This window comes from Aquarana catesbeiana, linkage group LG01 (genome assembly GCF_042186555.1).
Source record: "Aquarana catesbeiana isolate 2022-GZ linkage group LG01, ASM4218655v1, whole genome shotgun sequence".
NCBI classification, from domain to species: domain Eukaryota; kingdom Metazoa; phylum Chordata; class Amphibia; order Anura; family Ranidae; genus Aquarana; species Aquarana catesbeiana.
Genome location: NC_133324.1, coordinates 128,447,554 through 128,472,654, shown reverse-complemented (window position 1 = coordinate 128,472,654; position 25,101 = coordinate 128,447,554). Strand labels below are relative to the sequence as shown.

The 25,101-nt window shown below is 41.8% G+C and overlaps 1 protein-coding gene across 3 annotated transcripts in view; it reads right to left on the bottom strand.

Moving 5' to 3' along the window:
- The window catches only part of HOMER1 (homer scaffold protein 1), a 164,073-nt gene that overhangs the window by 115,582 nt on the left and 23,390 nt on the right, over positions 1-25,101 (bottom strand). For all 3 annotated transcript variants that reach the window (XM_073623798.1, XM_073623784.1, XM_073623791.1), the window contains 2 exons: positions 13,199-13,355; positions 6,781-6,912 (listed from right to left, as the gene is read on the bottom strand). In XM_073623798.1, the coding sequence (XP_073479899.1) occupies positions 6,781-6,912; positions 13,199-13,355 (289 nt within the window). The remainder of the gene's footprint in view (positions 1-6,780; positions 6,913-13,198; positions 13,356-25,101) is intronic.

Below are 25,101 nucleotides of genomic sequence, written 5' to 3'. Positions count from 1 at the left end.
CACGGCTCCCTGTGTCCATTCAGACACAGACCTGTGGCCCGGCCCCACCCCCTTTCTCTCCTTATTGGCTGACTGACCTTGATTGACAGCAGTGGGAGCCAATAACGCCGCAATGTTGTCTCAGCCAATGAGGAGGGGAGTCCCAGCCAGCCGAGTGTCTTGTGCAACATCGCCGGATCTTAAAGGACCTCAGGTAAGTATTAGGGGGGCTGAGGGGGGCTGCTGCACACAGAAGGCCTTTTTATTTTAATGCATGATATGCATTAAAATAAATAACCTTCTGCCTTTACAATCACTTTAAGCAGTTTACTGGTCATAACCTAACTTAGAATATTATTACAATATTGTAACCATTTTAATATAAGCATATATTATACAAGTTGACTGTACTTCAACTGATAGGAAAAATATGTGGCCAATCACTACACAGGGCTGCCTTTTCTGCCTTTGCTGCCTATGGGCAAAAGCCTATTGTTCCTAATGCTGAAGATAGACCAGTACTAGCTGAAAGTGATTGCTTATTTGAACAGTATATCCACTACGGTATGTCCACTACATGCAAAGCCCCATTTGTATACTAAACATTGCACTTTATCATTCCTTAGCTGTTCAGCACCTTCGACAGTCAAGGATAAACCATAGCAAGACAGTGGCAGGAATACCTGTAAGTTTTCACACTTCTGAGAAAAAGCTGTGAGACAGATAAAGTGTGGGTTGGGTAATATATCCTCTCTACAATATTTTTGTTCTGTTTTTAATTACTAGCGGCTGCAAAACACTTATGAAGCAACCATATAGATTAGGATAATATTGAAAGTGTTTTGTTTTCAATAAGTAGTTGATGGTTGGTAGAGGTTGCATGGTGTACCCATTTGATCGCTCAGACAATACACCGGGCACTCAAATTTTCAGAATACAGCAGCGCAAGATGGCTATGTCATATGTTTAAAAACAAAAAAGGCTAACAATATGGAAAAAACTAAGCAGCTGTTAGTACAAGCTGTGCATCTATAAAAACACAACATTTTTGGTTCAAGGGACCAAAATAATTGGACAATTGAATCAAAAGCTGTTTCATGGCCAGGTGTGGGCTACTCCTTCGTTATTTCTTCATCAATTAAGCAGATAAAAGGTCTAGAGTTGATTCTAAGTGTGGTATTCTATTCATACACTAATTCTACAACATAACTTGAAGAACAGGCAGCCTCATTTTGCCTTGGATACATACAGTCTGCCATGCAGTTCATTCTTTCATTGTATCATACCAAGCTAGGAAGAAAAATAGAGGATAAAACAAGTTGAGACAAGAGACACATTGATAAATGAGAAGTATTTGAGAATGTCAACAAAATTTATGAAGCCGTCTCAGGAGACTTTTCTTAGTTGTTTCTGACAGTGTTTGCCTTTCTGAAAGGGGCAGCCATTTTAAATTTTGGGACAATGTGTAACAAAAATATATTGTGAGCTTTTTTAACTGCATATGATGTGGCAACTTAAATAGGAACTTTACTCATAGCAACTTGATAAATATTGTTCTTTATCAAGGAATATACATTCCACATTAATAATTATGCTACCAGCACAGAGCAGCTTGAGACAGTATATTACTGGATTTTAAACAGTATAAGGGTTCTAACATTTCCTCACCCTATCCAAAACAAACAAAAAGGGTATTGATACATTGTAAATTGAACTTTTGCTTTGACCATGCAGACTAGGGCTGCAACTAACGATTATTTTCATAATCGATTAATCGGCCGATTATTTTTTCGATTAATCGATTAATCGGATAAAATCATAAAAAAAATCGTAATGTGCCATTTTTTTCTATTCCTCCCGGGGACACCAATGACGGGGCGCTATTCCTCCCGGAGACACCAATGACGGGGTGCTATTCCTCCCGGGGTCACCAATGACGGGGTGCTATTCCTCCCGGGGTCACCAATGACGGGGCGCTATTCCTCCCGGGGTCACCAATGACGGGGCGCTATTCCTCCCGGGGTCACCAATGACGGGGCGCTATTCCTCCCGGGGTCACCAATGACGGGGCGCTATTCCTCCCGGGGTCACCAATGACGGGGCGCTATTCCTCCCGGGGTCACCAATGACGGGGCGCTATTCCTCCCGGGGACACCAATGACGGGGCACTATTCCTCCCAGGAACACCAATGATGGGGCACTATCCCCCCACCCCTCCCAGGAACACCAATGGGGCACTATTCCCCCCCCCTCCCAGGAACACCAATGGGGCACTACCCCCCCCTCCCAGGAACACCAATGGGGCACTATGTCTATTCTCCTCCCACCCAGGAAAACCAATGATGGGGAACTACTACTCCAGGCAGCCACCCCCCGGAACACCAATGATGGGGAATTATCCCCCCCTCCCAGGAACACCAATGGGGCACTATTCCCCCCCCCCCAGGAACACCAATGGGGCACTATTCCCCCCCCTCCCAGGAACACCAATGGGGCACTATTCCCCCCCCCCCAGGAACACCAATGGGGCACTATTCCCCCCCCCCTCCCAGGAACACCAATGGGGCACTATTCCCCCCCTCCCAGGAACACCAATGGGGCACTATGTCTATTCCCCTCCCTCCCAGGAACACCAATGATGGGGCATTCCCCCCCCTCCCTCCCCAGTAATACTGTTAGGATGGTGCCTGGTCATAAAAATGTGCTGTTTTTACTGTGTTATTAGCTGCTACCTTTCACTATGAATGAGCAGCTCGGCTCTCCTCGCTTCTTGCCCTCGCCTCTCTGTTCCCTCGAGGCAGCGGGCAGGGCTGAGATCAGTGGGGATGACGTCTGCAAAGAGGAGGAGGGGGAGAGGTGCGCCGCAGACGTGCCTGGTCACAAACGGCGGCGCCGAGGACACAGGAGGGAGGATTTTTTCTCTGTTCCCTCGAGGCAGCGGGCGGGGCTGAGAAGATCAGGGGGGTGACGTCAGCAAGGAGGAGGAGAGGCGCGCCGTGGACGTGCGGCGGCGCAGACGTGCCTGGTCACAAATGGCGGCGCCGAGGACACAGGGAGGGAGGATTTAAAACGGACGGACAGACAGAAGGAAGGTGCGGACCAACTAATCGATAATGAAAATCGTTGACAACGATTTTCATTATCGATTATTATCGATAATATCGATTAATCGTTTCAGCCCTAATGCAGACCCTTATAGCTCACACTTTAAGAACGGGTGGCTCCCCTTCAGTCCACCTGCTCTCACCTATCCATCAGAATGCATGGTCCTCCTCTGTGGGGACACTTATAAATTAGTGTTAGATACCACAGATACCAGGGTGCCTTGACATTTGCAAATGTGTGCAGACTAAACCCCTGCTTTTAACGCATACTGTTAGACAGGTTTACTTGGTTGTCTGCGGGCTGGTCGGTAAGTTAAGCTTGTTTTTTTTTCCTTGGATTCATCCTTGGCCTTGTTTAGAACTTTATAGCTGCCTATACTTGCCTACATTTTACTTCTCTACTGTTGCATTCACCCTGGCAAGCAAAGTGACCTACCTGTTACTTCCAGATATGGGGGAGCACATTATTCCCTAACCCTTCCTACAAGGCATACTAGTGCTTGGCTATTGGATGCTCAGGCATCTAGCAATGTCACATGGGGGAGAGATCTGTCACTCCTGTATAAGTTTTATGAAGCTTAAGCATGCTTGGTTGTACAGAAGTAAATTGATCTATCAACTTCTGTACAACCATCCGTCAGGTGTTTCTTGAACGATCAGTTATGAAGGCAGGAAGACATGAGAACAATAGTTCAGTGGGAGTGATTCCTCCATCCCCTCAAATGTAATGATTGGGGAATCAGCATATTTTTTTTTTTTTCGTTCAACCCGCTGGTTGAATGAAAAAAAAAAAAAAAAAGTATAATGTTTGGTCTGCCCTAGAGAGAGAACTTCTTCTCTTTATCCAGATTGATAAGAGTGAAGGGAAGGAAAGTATCGGCAGCTGTAGGAGTCACATAGTTAAAGAACAAGTTCCCTTTAACAGTTACCAAAACAGCTATTATTGATACAAGATCTCCATTATTCTACAGTCTTTGTGAATTAAAGTGTCAACAGCCATTATTTTGTAAATAACAGTACATAGGATTATAGAAGAGCTTGGTTTTACATCGATGTTCTGAGATGCTAGATGTGGGCCCTGCTTTTAGCAATAGACCAACCTTAACTATTCGAAATTCTAACCTGTTTCTATTGTAGTATTAAAGAACTAGACTAGATCTAACACATAACAATTTCAAATTTTCAACGCTGGAAGGCCCAAATGAAAAAAAATCTTGCTTTGTTGCCTATAGTAAAAAGTTCTTCATGAAAGGAGAACTGGTTACTATAAGCAACATAGACCATTCTTTCAGATACCTTGATGTATAGTATCCTTTGAGAATTAAATGTATATCAAGCTTTGGCAAATGCCAAGTTCTTGGACCTCTCCTATTCTCAATCTACACATCCTCCCTGGGTCAGTTGATTGCCTCCCATGGCTTTCAACAACACTTCTATGGTGATGACACCAAAATCTCTCTCTCTCTACCCCTCAGCTCACTCCATCAGTCTCTCCACGCATCACTAATTTACTAACAGAAATATCAGCCTGGATGTTACATCACTTCCTCAAACTCAATCTATCCAAAACCAAGCTCATAATATTTTCTCCCCCACTTTCTCTGTTAAAATCAGCAGCTCAACTATCAACCCATCCCCGTACACCAAGATTCTAGCTGTAATCTTGGACTCTGAACTATCCTTTCAGCCCCACATCCATTCACTGTCCAAAGCTTGCCGTCTCAACCTCTGCCCCTTCCTAACCAATGGCACCACAAAACATTGAATTCACTTCCAGGCCATCTCCAGCCTTGACTACTGCAACTCCCTCCTCATTGGCTTACCCTTGCATAGGCTATCCCCCCCCTTCAGTCCATCGTGAATGTTGCTGCCAGGCTCAACCTTACAAACAGCTCAGCGTTTTCTACCTCTTTCTGCCAATCCCTTCACTTGCTTCCGCTCACCCAACAAATTAAATTCAAGATACAAACAACTTACAAAGCTATCCACAACTCTGCCCCCAGCTACATCACTAACCTAGTCTCAAAATACCAGCTAAATCGTTCTTAGTTCCTCCCAAGACTTCCTGCTTTCTAGTTCCCTTGTAACCTCATCCCCAACTATGTCATTACGACACATTGTAGTCTACACAGAGCGGCACCACGCAAAAGGGTACAACGGAGGCATTCAGAGAAGAGGAAGCACAGTTGTCTCCTGATTACAGGAAATGAACATAAGAGCTTTCAGCTGCAGGGGGAAAAGGAAAAAGGCCGTGAAGATTGGAGGAAAAGCTGCAGTGATTCCCTGTCCTGGGCACACTAAGGAGGATAAAGCAATCGTTTTGACGCTTATTGATGCACCACACCCATAGGGGTCTATCCATAAGGAATGTATTGATTTATATCCTGAATAAGAGACTGATTATCTCTCAGAATCATTAGATTCTTTTGGATGCACTTTATTATTGGACTAATTTCACTGAATTATTTAATTGAATGTTATTATGATGTGATGAACTTTATTATTGGATCATTTCTATTGTACATATTTATATGAATGTTTTTTGATGAGATACACTTTGGGAAGAATTATTGGTATTTTTGCCCACTAGCACTTTATTTTTGGTTATGTTTGTAAGTAATTAGCGCTGCTTTACTATACATATCCACCCCATGCTCACCTCCAGGATTTCTCCAGAGCCTCTCCCATTCTCTGGAACTCCCTACCCCAATTTGTCCTATTTCCTACTCTGTCCACTTTCAGACGATCCCTGAAAACTCATCTCTTTAGAGAAGCCTATCCTACCCCCACCTAACAACTGTACATTTATTTTCACCATCAGCCTGTCCCTCACAAGAATTACCTTTTGCATCTCTTGACCCCCTCTCTTAGATTGTAAGCTCTAATAAGCAGGGCTCTCCGATTCCTCCTGTATTAAACTGTATTGTAAATGTACTGTCTGCCCTTATGATGTAAAACACTGTGTAAACTGTTGGCGCTATATAAATCCTGTATTATAATAATAATAATAATAGCCACAATTATGAAAACACTCAGTCTTGCCAAAATAAAATGTTTAGTAAATTTATAATTTTGAAGGTTTTTGGTTACTTTTTAAGGTCGATATTAAAAGCGGAACAAAACTCTCTCAAACATTACCTACTGTATTTCTAATCTTTATGCTGCTAGCATTAGTAAATAGATACTGTATAAAGGTATATTATATTTACTTGTAAACTTTTTTAGGGCTTTCTCAGCTAAACATGATCTCCTGCCCGCATGCATAAGCCAAGGTCAAATAGATTCCAGGAAGGGAATGCTACATGAATTGTCTGCCCTTATTCAAGATGACCAAAGCTAGAAATGCTAGGTGGCATTTTTCAAATGGATTTCCCAACAAAATGAAGCATGGAGACATGGATAGATGAAGAAGCCAAACTTATCTTTTCCACACAACCTATTTTTTCCATTATGGTAACAAATCAACAATATGGAAGGATACAAAAAAGTAGGCGCTTAATTTGACAATTCCAAAATACACCAAAATAATGTCCACCCTCACAGTATTGGGTTTCTTACTATTTTCATCACCATACTTTGAGGATTGTAATATAAACCAGCACTCTCTTTTCAACAACTTTATTAAATAGATTTCTTTCATATCAGCCATTATTACAATTACATTCAACCGCACAAAGTACTAGAACAGTTTACTCACTTTTGTGAGCTGATGCTCAGAGGAGAAGCCCAGGCCATACACTGTATTTGCCCTGCTGTCTGCCCACTGGCCAAACTTCTGGGATGTTTTAGTGAATGTCATGTTGGGACTGATGGTGCTATTAATTATTGCCTGTAATTCATAAAAATATATAATTAATCCAAGTACAATATATAACATATAATGGCAGATCTTTACACATAATATGTCTTTAGAAAAGGAGGTCCCTTCTATGGCAGATTCTTCTTACTATTAGAGCAGGAGACATCAGTGTTGGGGAAACAAAATGGTAGCTATAAAATAGACCTCCAATCTGAAGACAGATTTGTGTTGAATAAGCAAAAAACTTTTAGAACGATGACCACAAACTGAGATATCTTTTTTTTGTATAGTCTTTATTTATAGTAGACAAAAAAAGTAACATAGTTTAACAAACATTCTTCATAGGTAAGAATATAGAATCTTAGAGTTACATATAGTATATACAAACATATAGAGCTCCATTATATGCGGCAGCATTTTCTCCACATGGAAGGAAATGGTACCTGTAAAAGGCACAAGTGACCACCTGTAACATTTCGAACAAACAAACGTGAAGGTATCAGGGTCTAACCTAGCCCCTCAAGAACAACTCAAGTGTAAGTAAACATTGCTGGGAGATAATAGTGTGGACCTGCAGGATTTGTTGTCAAGGGAGGGGGGTCAAATGTAGGGCTGCAACTAACGATTATTTTCATAATCGATTAATCGGCCGATTATTTTTTCGATTAATCGATTAATCGGATAAAATCATAAAAAAAATCGTAATGTGCCATTTTTTTCTATTCCTCCCGGGGACACCAATGACGGGGCGCTATTCCTCCCGGGGACACCAATGACGGGGTGCTATTCCTCCCGGGGTCACCAATGACGGGGTGCTATTCCTCCCGGGGTCACCAATGACGGGGCGCTATTCCTCCCGGGGTCACCAATGACGGGGCGCTATTCCTCCCGGGGTCACCAATGATGGGGCGCTATTCCTCCCGGGGTCACCAATGACGGGGCGCTATTCCTCCCGGGGTCACCAATGACGGGGCGCTATTCCTCCCGGGGACACCAATGACGGGGCACTATTCCTCCCAGGAACACCAATGATGGGGCACTATCCCCCCACCCCTCCCAGGAACACCAATGGGGCACTATTCCCCCCCCCTCCCAGGAACACCAATGGGGCACTACCCCCCCTCCCAGGAACACCAATGGGGCACTATGTCTATTCTCCTCCCACCCAGGAAAACCAATGATGGGGAACTACTACTCCAGGCAGCCACCCCCCGGAACACCAATGATGGGGAATTATCCCCCCCCTCCCAGGAACACCAATGGGGCACTATTCCCCCCCCCAGGAACACCAATGGGGCACTATTCCCCCCCCTCCCAGGAACACCAATGGGGCACTATTCCCCCCCCCCCAGGAACACCAATGGGGCACTATTCCCCCCCTCCCAGGAACACCAATGGGGCACTATTCCCCCCCTCCCAGGAACACCAATGGGGCACTATGTCTATTCCCCTCCCTCCCAGGAACACCAATGATGGGGCATTCCCCCCCCCTCCCTCCCCAGTAATACTGTTAGGATGGTGCCCGGTCATAAAAATGTGCTGTTTTTACTGTGTTATTAGCTGCTACCTTTCACTATGAATGAGCAGCTCGGCTCTCCTCGCTTCTTGCCCTCGCCTCTGTTCCCTCGAGGCAGCGGGCAGGGCTGAGATCAGTGGGGATGACGTCTGCAAAGAGGAGGAGGGGGAGAGGTGCGCCGCAGACGTGCCTGGTCACAAACGGCGGCGCCGAGGACACAGGAGGGAGGATTTTTTCTCTGTTCCCTCGAGGCAGCGGGCGGGGCTGAGAAGATCAGGGGGGTGACGTCAGCAAGGAGGAGGAGAGGCGCGCCGTGGACGTGCGGCGGCGCAGACGTGCCTGGTCACAAATGGCGGCGCCGAGGACACAGGGAGGGAGGATTTAAAACGGACGGACAGACAGAAGGAAGGTGCGGACCAACTAATCGATAATGAAAATCGTTGACAACGATTTTCATTATCGATTATTATCGATAATATCGATTAATCGTTTCAGCCCTAGTCAAATGACCTCCATCTTTCCTCCCTCAGCAAATCACCAGCATCAGGGTCACACGGTGGGGCATTCAAGATGTTGAGACGAGGGTGTAGAGTGGCCCTTCCTACCCTTACAAAAAATTAGGTCGGACAATATACTGTGTACAGTTCTAATACTATTAATAACAATAATAATAATAAAAAATATACAATAAATAAAATAAAAATGAAATAAAAACATAGAAACAAAAACAAAAAAGGAAAAGGACAAACAGATATTTGACCTCTACTGCATGTCCCTTAATGTGTACATTGTTCTCCATAGGCTACAGATGATAGAAAGTGGCAATAATATTAAACTAAAGGTAAAATACATTTTCTGGGATTATGGAAAAGGAAGTCAGCTGTGTGTCAAAAAATTGTTGCTCCCCTTCATTATACCCCATTGATATGAAATATCTCCTGCTCTGAAGATGACTAAAATGTGTTATTCATAAATCATGATGCTATTTATGTATGCTGGCTCTGTAGATTATCTGATTTATCCATGTACACCAATGTCAGTTTATGTAAGCAATTAGTCTTCCTTTGTCTTAAGTAGTGACTATAAAAATGTCTTTTATAAAGCCTTCGAATGCTTGTCAGATGATCCCTGGGCCTCAATTACCTGTCTCAGGTGACACCTGGGTCTCACCTTCCTTATAGGTTATCAGTAAAATCAAATAATGCAAGAGGTAGACAAAATCTAAATGATACACATTCCATAGAAATGTGTACTTTAATCTCAATCAAGTGATAAAAAGAAACTATGGGCAGCTTTGAAACTAAAAGGATTTGGGGCATCTCTGCCTTGGATACCAGGCTTAGGTGTAGACAGCCTTATGCCCCGTACACACGATCAGATTTTCCGACAACAAATGTTGGATGTGAGCTTGTTGGCTGAAAGTCCGACCGTGTGTATGCTCCATCGAACATTTGTTGTTGAACTTTCCGCCAACAAATGTTGGCTAGCAGGTTCTCAAATTTTCCGCCAACATAACTTTGTTGTTGGAATTTCCGATCGTGTGTACACAAGTCCGACACACAAAAGTTCACGCATGCTCGGACTCAAGCAGAAGGAGCCGCACTGGCTATTGAACTTCCTTTTTCTCGGCTCAGCGTACGTCTTGTACGTCACAACGTTCGTAATAGTGGGCCAACACTTGTGTGACTGTGTGTATGCAAGACAAGTTGGAGCCAACAACCTTCGAACAAAATTCCATGGTTTTGTTGTTGGAAAGTCCGATCGTGTGTACGGGCATAATAGTATGAGAACCACTGGTCTGGATAACACTGAATAAAATAAGATCTCTGCAAATGTGTGAAGGGAAAAATGATGAAACAGGGTCAGGGGCCTTACATTCACCACTTAAATGTTATGCTGAGCATATAAACTGTTTCTGCACTTCTAAAATAATGAAAACATGCTATGCCACTGCCCTTATCCCAGAATACAATGCCTGAAGGGCCTATCAGCAGGCCTGGGCATTATCAAGTGGGAACGGAAGCAAGTGTTAGCGATCACCAGAAACGTGCTATTTCTCAATCCCAGAAGACTTTGTAAGGCTCAAGCATAGGAAATGGAAAGGTAATATGTGCTAATAAAGATATAATACATGCAGTTCCAAACTTTTTCTAAGACTCCCAAGAGTTTACCTATACAAATAATAACCTTTGAAAGTTGGACTCTGATTTGGCCCTTTTTTGTCCTGTACATCAGTGGTTCTCAACCTCAGTCCTCAAGTACCCCCAACAGGCCATGTTTTGGAAATTCCTCTTAGATAAAATGGCTGTCCAAATTACCAAGCCATTGACTTTAAAGCACCTGTGTAAGATAAAGGAAAACCTGCAAACATGGCCTGTTGGGGGTACTTGAGGACTGAGGTTGAGAACCACTGCTGTACCTCACTATTGGCCAGAGGGGTATCCATCACATTTATCAGGCAAAAAAGAGGTGCATGAGAGGGCAGGTATAACCAAATACCCTGTATTTTAGAACACCTCAGCACATTGAAATAAAGCAGAAGTTACTGCATGCGTAGGTACTAAACTTGTAATCGTAAAAAGTGATAAAATGTTGCATCCTAATATGTCAAACACTTATGTATAATGACTACGGTACCATACAGGTGCTGGTTTAGTATTGCACAAACTATATATCCAACTATCCTGTGGGAATACTTTCTTTTTAGCTACTCCCTTAACCTATGGGTCTATCAGATCTCTTTGGTGACAGAGACAATGCCAAAAGGGTGGTCCAGAAGATGGAATAAAATGTATAGAATAAAATACCCTTTTTTAAAAAAGTGTCTTTTATGAGTCATCCAGCTTAAATCGTTTTTCTTTTCTGAGGCAGGACATCAATCTTTTAAATGTTTTGTGATTTTTTTTTTTTCTGTTTGCTTATTACTGGTGGTGAGTTTTTTTTTACTGGCGATGCTCTTTAACCATTTTGAACCACAATTCTTTTTTTTGGTTTTAGGGTCCATATTGCAGAACCTCGCTTTGCATTTGCGATGAGTAGGATTCGCAATGAAGTCATAAATCCACAGTGGCCGCCTTACTCTTCAGGCTTAAATGAAAGTGGAACACATCTTGCAGATATTGGTTTTGAAGTCCAGGCGATAATGAAGGGTCCTCAAACCCGGACAGAGATCTTTAGATCTTCAGCTGAATTATAGGAACTTTAATTCTTGGTTTACAATGGACACCGAATGATTAGCTTCCTACAAATGGTGGAGATCTGAAAGGCTGGCATTTCAGACACTTTTTTTTTTAGAAGATCAAAAAAAAAGCAGTTGACATGGAGAAGGAAACACAAATGTATAAAATCGTGGAAGCATTCTTTGTATTTATCCCATTCAAACCAAAAAGATAAAAACGCCTATAATATAAGCATACTTTTACAACAAACTTTTGTTCTCTTTAAAATGCAACAAAATATTTTAAAACTGAATAAGAAAGGGGATTTTTGTTTAAACCAATGACAGCTGAAGATAGAGAGAGGGAGAAACAGAAAGCAAGAGAAGATATTGTATAACATGGAGCGTTTGGCATATGCCAAGACACTACCTATATACAATCTTCTACTCCTACATCATTTATTCCTTATACAATTCACCAACACTATAAAAGTATGCAGCCTATAGATCAATCAGCACATTTCAATCACAGCCAGATGCAGAATAATCTGGAAAAATACTTAAAGTCATCAGAAACATGAAAAATCTTGTTTTTTGCTGATACGGCTCCAGATCCACAAATATAGCTTACAGCCAAAGTTAATTAAACTGCTGTACATCCGAAATGAACATATTTATATAAAATGTGTCTGGTATGTGATGTACCTCTCCATCATTGTGGATGTTATAATAAAATAGCTGGCAGTAGCAAAAAAGCCTCAATGGAATGGCGTATATAAATATATATATATAAATGAGTCAGCCCTGAAGCTGATGCGCAGCATCATCAAAATAGCAGTTTTCTTAAGGAAAATAAATGTGATGGTGTCAGGACTTCAAAGTTATGTTGTCAGAACTTAATGCTGTCAATACTTTTACAATTATCTGTATAGATATGACAGATCTGAAGAAAATGCCACAGTAAGAAGACTCATTTATGAGTCGTATAGCACTTTACTTATTTAAATAAGCCTGTTATTTAGGATGATTCAAATTGTAATTCCACCCAAAAATGTAGACTTCTGTTAAAGATGGCAGCAGGTAAGTTAAATCCTTTGCTGCTTTTGGATAGCTCTTGTTAACTAAGATGGTAACGTTCAGTTACATTCATTGGCTATAGGCAATATACAGCAACACAATAGTGATAGTCCCCAGGATGGCTCTCGGTAAAAGTAATTGGGAAAATTTTTTCTTGGAGATACTAGATAGACAAATTACAAGGCGTATCTCTATTAGAATTTTCAGAAATACAAAGTCAAAGGGGTAATTCAATCTACTCTCCCCCTAACTTCACCTTATTGAGTGTTCTCCAAGTAGTTTTAAAATACAAACTGACCAATACAGTTTCATGTTTTTCCTTATGGTCAGACATTCATCGGAACACAAAAGTAAGATAACTTTAGACAGCTGATTAAGTGATTAGGAAATGTAATGACCCAGACATGGGCTGTGGCATTCCAATTCTAGGGTCTGTAATAAATACGGGTACATATTTTGGCTGCACTTGACAATATCAGATGACGCCACAACCTATTACAGCATATAATACCATGGCTGAGCCACAGTTTACCAAAGCCTACAATACTTATGGCAGACTACCTTACCTTCGACCCATCCAGACTAATTATCCTGTAGACATTCCTTGTGCTATCATAAAAATAGGACACAGTAACTGCATGTTTGCTGGTAGGAACCCAGTTCTTCTTTGTGTTTGGATCAATCTGGAAGACATGGGCTTTGGTGCTAAAGATGGGTTGCTCTCTGGAAAGAAGAGATAAATAAATAATTGATATACTTCAAAAAGAAAGCACAAAGTATACCAAAGCATAAGACCACATGCAGTGAGATTACAAACAGTTACATGCAAAATAAAAAAATACACACACACAAAAATATTAGGACACCTGCCTTTACACGCACATGAACTTTAATAGCATCCCAGTCTTAGTCCGTAGGGTTCAATATTGAGTTGACCCACCCATTGCAGCTATAACAGCTTCAACTCTTCTGGGAAGGCTGTCCGCAAGGCTTAGAAGTGTGTCTATGGGAATGTTTGACCATTCTTCCAGAAGCGCATTTGTGAGGTCAGGCACTGATGTTGGATGAGAAGGCCTGGCTCGCAGTCTCTGCTTTAATTCATCCCTAAGGTGTTCCATTGGGCTGAGATCAGGACTCTGTGCAGGCCAGTCAAGTTCCTTCACCCCAAAATCACTCAAGTACTCCCTACACCCCACTAAGACTGGGATGCCATTAAAAGTTCATGTGCGTGTAAAGGCGGGCATCCTAATACTTTTGGTAATATAGTGTGTGTATGTATGTATGTATGTATGTATGTATGTATGTATGTATGTATGTATGTATGTATATATATATATATATATATATATATATATATATATATATATATATATATACATACACATACATATATACATACACACATACATATATACACACATATACACATATACAACAATATGGGATTCACCACGCAATTCGTGATCTGCAGAAATGCCCTGAACTTGAATTTGGTTTATCCTGCACCTTTATTCAGCAAGGCAACAAACACAGTTTCAGTGCAGGAGGGCTTTTTACATCAAGTCCAAAAGCATAAATTAAACAAAACATCTGCATGTCCAAGCCAATAACTAAACTCAGCTCCTGGCTAACAGGGTTCCCCAAAACAAACAGGCAGAACTTGAACCTTTTCTGTGTTCTGTACACGTGGCCTTCACCAATCAGCAGGCTTCCACAGCATGTAGTGCAAGCCAGAAAGCCCTGATCATTAATCCGCTTGCATACATAAAGGCCTATGGACAGTTAAGACTAATAATCTCTGGCTACCAGGTAGGAAGTAGACCTAGGAATGGAGACTTTAACCCACTCAGAGTGGCTACAAAGCCTCTGAGCTCAGGACACAGACCTGTGTGAGAAACCTAGGCAACACATACACCATCAACAACCCTGCCCGCCAGTGCATCACAATATAGAAGATGGGCTGCACATGTATACATATACACATACACACACACACACACACACACACACACACACACACAGTTGTGCTCATAAGTTTACATACCCTGGCAGAATTTATGATTTCTTGGCCATTTTTCTGAAAATATGAATGATAACACAAAAACTTTTCTTTCACTCATGGTTAGTGTTTGGCTGAAGCCATTTATTATCAATCAAATGTGTTTACTCTTTTTAATAAGGGCAACATAAACTACCCAAATAACCCTGATCAAAAGTTTACATACCCCAGTTCTTAATACCGTGTATTGCCCCCTTTAATATCAATGACAGCTTGAAGTCTTTTGTGGTATTTGTGGATGAGGCTCTTTGCTGATAAAGCTGCTTATTCCTCTTGGCAAAAAGCCTCCAGTTCCTGTAAATTCTTGGGCTGTCTTGCATGAACTGCACGTTTGAGATCTCCCCAGAGTGGCTCAATGATATTGAGGTCAGAAGACTGAGATGGCCACTCCAGAACCTTCACTTTATTCTGCTGTAGCCAATGACAGGTCGACTTGGCCTTATGTTTTGAATCATTGTCATGTTGGAATGTCCAAGTACGTCCCATGCGCAGCTTCCTGGTTGATGAAAGCCAATGTTCCTCCAGTATTTTTTTTAAAACATACTACATTCATCTTGCTAACAATTTTGACCAAATTTCATGTGCCTTTGTAGCTCACACATCCCCAAAACATCAGCGATCCACCTCCGTACCTTTCATCATGGACCATGTTGACTCCTCTCCAAATGTAGCATTTATGGTTGTGGCCAAAAAGCTCGATTTTGGTCTCATCACTCCAAATGACTGTGTGCCAGAGGGTTTGAGGCTTGACAATGTGCTGTTTGGCATATTGTAAGCGGGATACTTTGTGGCATTGGCATAGTAATGGCTTTCTTCTGGTGACTCGACCATGCAGCCCATCTTTCAAGTGCCCCCTTATTGTGCATCTTGAAACAGCCACACCACATGTTTTCAGAGGGTCTTGTATTTCACCTGAAGTTATTTGTGGGTTTTTCTTTGCATCCCAAACTTTTTCCTGGCAGTTGTGGCTGAAAAATCTGATTGTCTACCTGACCGTGGTTTCCAACAGAACCGCTCATTTTCCACTTCTTGACTAGAGTTTGAACATTGCTGATTGGCTGATTTCTTGGATATCTTTTTATATCCCTTTCCTGTTTTATACAGTTCAACTATCTTTTCCCGCAGATCCTTTGACAATTCTTTTGCTTTCCCCATGACTCAGAGTCCAGAAACATCAGTGCAGCATGGATGAAAGATGCAAGGGTCTGTCAGGAGTCCAGAAACTCATTGACCTTTTATACATACACATTAATTCCAAGCAAACAGATCACAGGTGAGGATGGTTACCTTTAACAGCCATTCAAACCCCTTTGTTTCAACTTGTGTGCATTTTATCAGGCCAAAATCAACAGGGTATGTAAACTTTTGATCAGGGTTATATGGGTAGTTTCTGTTGCCATTATGATTTAAGAAGAGTAAACACAGTTGATTGATAATAAATGGCTTCAGCCAAACACTAACCATGAGTGAAAGAAATGTTTTTGTGTTATCATTAATATTCTCTGAAAAATGGCCAAGAAATCATAAATTCTTCCAGGGTATGTAAACTTATGAGCACAACTGTATAATATATACCATGTATATATTACCAACCCATTAATTAACTATAATATGGGTCAAACTGGACTTCTTTGTTGCAATAAATTAGAACCAGTAATAATGTAAAGCTGATCACAGCAGCTACAGGGCAGTGGGACATGTAGGCATATTATGATTGCTTTCAGACCCCTATGTCTGCGACTGGATCCCTAAACACAAATTGTCAGTCATCTCAAGAGATCTTCCATGTTTAAGGGTAAACTTGTTCTGAGAAAGTACAGAGACTTCCCTCGCTGACTTATCCCTCTGAAAATGCTGTTCTCTAGATGGGTTACTTTCTCAGTCACTGATCTAGAACAAGGGTTCACATCTTACTTCACTATTACTTTCTTACTAAAATGTATGCTGGTCTGAGACAGCCAAGCAACTAGCATTTTCCGTAAGATAAGCTATGGCAACCTAGACAATTTTATTTCACCTATAGAGAGATAAGAGTACGTGAGCTACAGACACCTCCTGTGTTTGCTTACCAGGTGGAAAATATTGAACAAGGATTTCTTGATTTGTCCAGTCACAAGTTTCCCAGAGAAGGCTTGGCCTACTGTGTCTATACTGTAGGTAGCCCAAAAAAACAATAGTGCGTCTGATCCAGGCAAAAATGATCAGATTAGAAAATGGTCACCTGCCGTCTACAGGCACTCTTTGGGCTCATTCACACTGTGCATTGGGTTAACAGGAGTAAAACCTCACTCTTGATTACGCAGCCTGGGTTTTGTCACTAAGCTCACAAAAAGTATATTGTAGAACTGTAAAGGATTCAGAGACAATTAAATAAATAACGTGTGTGGAGGACTGATGAAGAAAGATTAAAACAGTAGTAAACCGCAGGCAATTTTTTTTTTTTTTAACTGTAAGGCAAAGTTATAATGTGCCAGCATGCATCGCATACTAGCACATTTTGTGAAACTCACCTCAGAACGAAGCCCTCAAGCGGTGAGCTGTCACTTCTGACATGGCTTCAATTACACCCAGTCTTCCTTCCGGGTTCGCGGACTCCTGCTGTGTGAGTGGCCAGAGCCGTGAAGATGGCACTCCCGTGCATGTGCGCGCGAACCGTTTTTGACACAGGACTCTGAAGGAACGGTCCAGGTGGCCGTTCCTTCAGCGCGCATGCGCCAGTGGTGTCACCGGCTGCATGTACAGTAAATCGCTCTTAGGAAATATTTACAGTACCTATAGGTAAGCTTATAATAAGGCTTGCCTATGGGTACAATTCATGCATGGGAGTTTACTCCCACTTTAACTGAACTGAATGTATTCTTCCTTGAGAAGACAAGATAAAAGGGAAAAAAATGACCATCTTGTCCAAATACATAAATGATCCACAATATGGACAAATGTTTTTCAAACATGTTTTTTTTTTCAAATATTTTTTCTACAGAGACGGTCTGTAGAAAAAAAATTGAGAAACTGCAGCAGGTTTAAAGTACGAGCACTTTCAATAAAAAAAAAAAAAAAAAAAGTTTTCAAAAGTGGCAAAGCCCCAACATTTCTAGGATATCGATAGAGATTTCTGTTAAGGCTGGTCCCCCTTATGCTTACTGGTCAATCACTATATTGAGCTGCATCACTGGCCAATAGGAGCGTGTCAGAGGTAGGAAGGGACAGGCAAGCTTGGGCACCACAAGAAATTGTTGGAGCATTGCCTTGCTATTCAGCCATAGCTGCAGGCTTTTTAAAGCTGCTGTAGGTATGTGCAGGAACCTCCTGTATTTAAAGGGATACTAAAAAGGTAAAAAAAAGAAAAAATTGAAAACAAACAGGGTTATACATACCTGCTCTGTGCAATGATTTTACAGAGTAGCCCTGATCCTCCTTTTCCAGTCCCCCTGCAAATGGTCCTGGCTCCTCCCCCTGCTGAATGCTCTTATAGCAATCCACTTGCTATGGGGGCACTTGTGTGTGTTTGCTCCTGAGCCCCGCTCTGTGTTTTCATAAGACACACAGAACAGGGCTCGGCTCTGCTCCCTCCTCACTGGCTCTGATTGACGGTCTGAGCCAATGAGGAGGCAGAGGGCCGAGAGAGCAGTTGCTCTCCTGCACATCGCTGGATCCAGATCGGGTTCAGGTAAGTATTAGGGGGGCAGGGGTGGGAAGCTGCATACTGAAGGTTTTTTTTACGTTCATGCAAAGAATGCATTAACGTAAAACCTTCAACCTTTGGAATCACTTCAACTGTGTTTACTGTTGCATAATGTATATCCTCTTTAAGCAAAGCTATATATTTTTTTCACAATTTTAAGCAGCTTCTTTTGTTAGCATATTCATGGGTCTAAACAGATTTACATCTCGGCAAGTGGTGTGAAGAAAAGTCATTTATATGTAAGCAGTTTATTTTCACTTAGGCTTGGTGTTTGCAAACTTCCTACGTCAGTGTGTCTCATTTGGCATCCTTGGGGATCACTTATTTTCATGGTACAAGGAACATTCACCTATACCTATTTTAATCATCTCTGCCTCATTAAATGTTACTGGACTATTATTAGCTCAGTGTTGCCAATGGAGATTATAATTAAAAGATAACCCCACCTTTCAAAAATAACCCTCACTTTACAATGTAGATGTGATAGTAAAAGTACCTATGTAGACAGTACTTTCACCTAATTTATATGTCCGTACCAGCTTTTAAAGCATCCTTTATGCCCCCACGCAAAATAAAAAGTTTAACTCCAAACCACAAGACCCTGAAGCAACATTTAAACCAGAACCTTGTATAACCTTTAAATACAATTGTATTTTTACAGATTTTTTATAGTTAAAAAAAATAAAAAACACAAAAACAGAATTACTTTAGTAATTAGGCAAACAGTAGAATGTCAAGGTAGACTCTTATGAAAGAGGGCTGTAAAAATGAAAGGCTTCCTCTCAAGCAGAGTTGTGAATATGCATATTACAGAACCACTAGTGTGAAGATATTGCAAGGAATAAATATATTGAGGGTTGGAACAGAATGAAAGTAGAACTATAGGCAAAACTTTGTTTTCATTTTCGATAGGGTAAGGGAGGGTTATAACCCCTGTAAGGTTATTTTCTGTCCTCTTTGTTCCAATGATTTCCCTTCAATTCCTGTCCCATAGCCAAAAAAAGGAAGGGAGAGGAAATACCTACATATTAGAGGAATCTCTTGAGGACCCCAAGTTTTGCCTTTAGCTTTACTTTAACAGACATGAAGTCCTAGAAGATAATGCATGGGATATAGAGGGAGAACTTATAACTAGCTTAGTAATTTAAATTTAATAACTCCCAGCAAGGTACAGTTATAGGGAAACAAAAAAAAAACAAAAAAAGCAAACACCACAGGAGGAGCCAATCCTAATAGGACGTACACACGGTCGGACTTTGTTCAGACATTCCGACAAAAAAATCCATGGATTTTTTCCGACGGATGTTGGCTCAAACTTGTCTTGCATACACACGGTCACACAAAGTTGTCGGAAAATCCAATCGTTCTGAACGCGGTGACGTAAAACACGTACGTCGGGACTATAAACGGGGCAGTGGCCAATAGCTTTCATCTCTTTATTTATTCTGAGCATGCGTGGCACTTTGTCCGTCGGATTTGTGTACACACGATCGGAATTTCCGACAACGGATTTTGTTGTCGGAAAATTTTATCTCCTGCTCTCCAACTTTGTGTGTCGGAAAATCCGATGGAAAATGTCCGATGGAGCGCACACACGGTCGGAATTTCCGACAACACGCTCCGATCGGACATTTTCCATCGGAAAATCCGACCGTGTGTACGGGCCATAAGTGTGGTACCTCCAACATATACTGGGCAAGGAGGGGTACAAGATGTGCAGTATGATGGAAGTGTAGTACCACTGAACAAGATGTTTTCCTTGCAAAAACTGTACAAACTAAATTGTCCACAAGATTTGTCACGTGGAAAATGAGAAATTCTATCCCAAAATCTCTTCCCACCTCCTCAGATAAAGAATGATTTGGGAATAGGTCACCCGGAATTAAAATGAAGATTCCCATCAGAGATCTTTTTTTTTTTTTTGGCCTCACCAACAGTCACCAGCTCTCTGCTCAGAAAACACAGAGAACCGAGTGATCGGTGGCATCTGATCACTCAATTTTCAGCCTTAGAGCTGTCAGGGGACAGATGCAGCATTGGACCAATGTTGCATCCACCTAAGTAAGTATGATTCTAAAATAGGTTTTAAAAAAATACTTCTCGTTTGAGATGGATAGTAGCCAGTCATCAGCTCATTCCATCTGTTGAATAAAGAAGGGGAGACCACAAGGCTAGTTGTTGTAGATGGACAGCAAAGTAGTATTGCATTATATAAGGAGATGCAAGGCCTCCTTGGATCTTGGAAGCTATGATGGCCACAATGTCTTATTTGCACTTGACACTGTCCCGTGCATGACAGAATGGCGTGGAGAATGGTGTGAATTAACCTGACCTTTAGGGAGTCACAGAGCCTGTTAACCAATATGTTAATGAACATGTTTAAAAGGGCAGCGGGACGATAATCAGCACATCCCTCGATCGCGGGCAGGAGACGGGTAGATTGCATCCATGCATTGCCCACCCCAGTCTAAAGGCACACAAAACATACCTAGGGTGCTGCACTCATCCCCTCTGTCCCTCCTCTCGTCCATCCCAGGCACTTGTGTGTGACTTTGCATGGAATGGACGAAAGAATAGAGTGCCGTTGGTGCTTCCCTGCTATGCATGTGAGGGAAGTTTCTGTCCTGCTGTGTCTCCCTGTGAACGCAAATCTCTGCCCTGTTGAGACATGGTCCTCTGCTCTACAAACTACTGACCTCCGTACACTGCCCTACAAACTACTGACCTCCGTACACTGCCCTACAAACTACTGACCTCCGTACACTGCCCTACAAACTACTGACCTCCGTACACTGCCCTACAAACTACTGACCTCCGTACACTGCCCTACAAACTACTGACCTCCGTACACTGCCCTACAAACTACTGACCTCCGTACACTGCCCTACAAACTACTGACCTCCGTACACTGCCCTACAAACTACTGACCTCCGTACACTGCCCTACAAACTACTGACCTCCGTACACTGCCCTACAAACTACTGACCTCCGTACACTGCCCTACAAACTACTGACCTCTGTACACTGCCCTACAAACTACAGCCAGGCTAACAATGAGGCTAGCCAGTTGGGTAAGTCAGCCTGCAGTACCATTTGTTCTGCCTTCATGATGGACTCCAGTAACAGACTTGGAGGTGACCAATTAAATTCCAAACATGAACAAATTGTTACGTGAATACCAAGTTTTTCGAAAGAGGCCAAATTTTAAGGTAGGCCTTTCATTTATTATATTTTTCTAAGCCTTCTTCATGCCATCCTTACGCTTTTATGTTATTGGGGGCTTGCTAGTTTTTTTTTTGTTTTGTTTTTTTAGAAAAAGAAATGAAGAAAAACATAACCCAGGTGATCTTAAAACAGGGGTAGGGAAGCATAGCCCTCCAGCTGTGGTGAAACTACAAATCCCATCATGCCTCCACCTCTAGGAGTCATGCCTGTGATTGTCAGGGTCTTGCAATGTCTCATGGGACATGTAGTTTCAAAACAGCTGGAGAGCCGAGGTTGCCTAACCTTGTCTTAGAAGATCGAAATATATATGTAACATGAGGAAGCGTGGAGGAAGCGTTGGGATGGCGTCTAAGGAAATTGTTGAAGAGCATGGTAATTGGAGAAGTAGAGTCTCATTACATACCTCCACCTGTCCTGTTAAGTTCATGACATTTTTTCTATAAGATCAAGTATCAAGCTAATCTTTTACAAATTATCAAAACCATAGAGAGGATTATAAAAGAGGATGTGAAGGAAAAAAATAAAAAAGAGAGAAGGAGGAATGTTGCTCTATCCCTTAAAAGCTGTACATTCACATTTTGTAATGTTAACCAACTCCCACCCCTTCTCCTGACCTCAAAATCCCACTTACCCCTCAGCATTATTCCCCATTATAACCCAATGTCTAAACTGCAAATTCCCCAGGGGGAAACAGACAGCAGTCTTCAGTTATGCATGTGTGCATTTGCTTTATCAGCAGGGAGGAATTAGTATTTCAAGTAATCTGCAGGGTTAAGGTTTCACTCACTTTCTACTCATCTAGAGTGTTAGAACACATATGAAGAAACAATAAAGCCCCAGGTTACCGCACCTTATAAGTAGTAATGGGGAGACAGTCACACTATGTCTGAACATTCTTATAATCTGTATGAAAAAAAATTAAATCATTTGACTGGAATCAAACTGGCCATAGACATTGGATGGACCTTTGTGGAGACCACACATTACAACCACAGTATTCATTAGAACCCATCTGCTATAGTTCTTTAACTACAGTATTATACCCAGCCCAATCAGTTAGGGGTACAAAATATTCTAACGTGGTCAAACCAAAATTGGCTCATCAGGCAATGTCTGTCTATGTGCATTTTCACTTGGGTCATGAGGGGTTGGAAAAAAACAACAACAAAAAAAAAAAACACACACACAATTCCACTAATGTTGGCTTACTTCAGATATTCAGATTTATAAGAGATTTACAGTGCGGTTGGACATGGGTGTCAACGTCTGTCTGATTTACAGATAGTCTAATGGCATCAGCCAGTCTAAGAAGCAGATTGTGTTTTATCTCAGTGTAATGTAATGTGCACGCGGGTTTAGTATGTACTTTTCTGGATGTATTAATGGGGTCTGTAAAATCAGCACATGTAATGTGCATCATTTTAAGAGAATTTCAAGCGACATTTTATCTGCTTATGACAGATGGGCGTTTTAATCTGTGCATTTAGAAAATACAGATCTGGCGCTTTCTTCCCCCATGTTGCTGACAATTTACAGATCTGCTTACAGCATCTGGACTAGAAGAAATCGATTACAAGCTAGGGAAAGCAAATCGAATGGCAAATTTCTCATTTTGCACATTCATTTACATGGGAAAGCTCCCTCCCCCCCACAGAGTGCTTTATACCCCGAGGCACAAAGGACAAATGAGAGGAGTGGATGAAAGAAGAAGCAACATTTGTAAAACCGATATGTTCCACTCATAGGTGTACACAGCCTATTGTATTAGGGGTATGCACCCTAAAGCTCAAAAAACACATGTGCGTGTCTGTCTACATATATATGGCCCTGGCACATTGATCTCCCTGCTGACACAGTGAAAGAAGAGCATGAGCTCTTCTCTTATGGCAGAGCCAGTAAGAGGGAGATCTTTTCTAGCTTCATGCTGGCACACAAAGCGCTAATGCTAATGTGCATGGGTTGATTAGGGTGTGCCCAGGAACACCGGGCACACCCTGTACGCACGCCTATGGTTCCACTGATTCAGGCAATAGGACAATGACCATGGGTGAAAATTTCCGTCTAAATCTAGGAATAGGATTTGAAATACATGTATGAAATAATTTTACCTGCCAAACAGTTCACCGAGATCCTGGACAGCAGCAGCAACACAGCTTGGCTAAAAACACACCTCAAGACTGCTAACTGGAAAATGATGGAGCAGCAGCATACAGAAGGCCATTCCGATATTCTTCCCTTTTAATGGCAGATTCACTATTAGCACTTGTACACTGCAGCAGAGCCAACTTAGTTGCTGGCTCTCCTCTTCCAATACAAGTGTTGCTATAGAGGGGATTCCAACAGGCTAACATTAAGACAGATGTATGCATTTAAAAAAAAAAACATATTTAATGTTTCTTTAAAGTGACAATAGACACAATTTTTATTACATTAATTATTCTTAAAGTGATTGTAAGGCTTCATCTTTTTTTTTAAATAACAAACATATCATACTTACCTCCACTGTGCAGCTCAATTTGCACAGAGTGGCCCCGATCCTCGACTTCTGGGTTCCCTTGGCGGCTCTCGCGGCTCCTCCTCTTATCAGATAACCCCCTAGGAGAAGCTCTCTCCCGGTGGGTTACCTTGTGGGCGCGCTCCCGAGTCCAGCATTTGCGTCCATTGACACAAATGCCGGACTCAGCCCCGACCCTGGTGCCCGCGTCATTGGAAAATGAGAAAAAAGCCAGGGATACTAACAGTGTAAAAAACTGTATGTAAAACCCTTTATTGTAAAGTACTAATCCCTCAAATGGCTAAAAAGTTACAAACGCTCATCTGTAAACAATCCAGTCACTTCCTGGTTGCGGCATGCATGGTGACGTCACGAGTGATAGCTCTGCCCTGAATGAATGGATTGGAGAGCATGACAACATCGCCCTGCCTCTCCACCTTGTCCAATCAGAGAATGCTTTGCAGTCATTCAGAAAATGCAAAGCAATCTTTGAATGGCATCCGTGCTGAACAGCCGACTCTTGTGTTCACAATGAATCCAGCCAGCCACTCAGCATGGGACCTGGAAGAAAGTTGAGATCACTGTAGTAGTGGTGTATATTCAGTGACTTCCAGCTTCTGGGTGCATTGGCCAGGTATGCTACTTAGTATATAATGATACTGTAAATACTTGGTTAGATTGGTGCAAGCCGGACTCATATAAAAATATACTATGCCCAAAATTCTTCTTTAAAGACTACAATAATGAATTCAACTGGTTGTTAGTATCTGGAAAACAATGAAATGCTTACGAAAACAGAACTGTACAACTGTGCATTTCTGCTAAAAGGGTGCTTTTTGGTCTTAAGCTGCTCCTGATTTAAATAGTTTTACTACTGTCAGGTCCAGACATAGGCTCATCTCACAAAGTCAACACACCAGGATCCATATTTAAAGAAAAGTATTGGTTGTTTTTAGCGGAGTCCAGTAAGATTTGAAAATACAGTAACATGACAGTAAATTAATGAGGT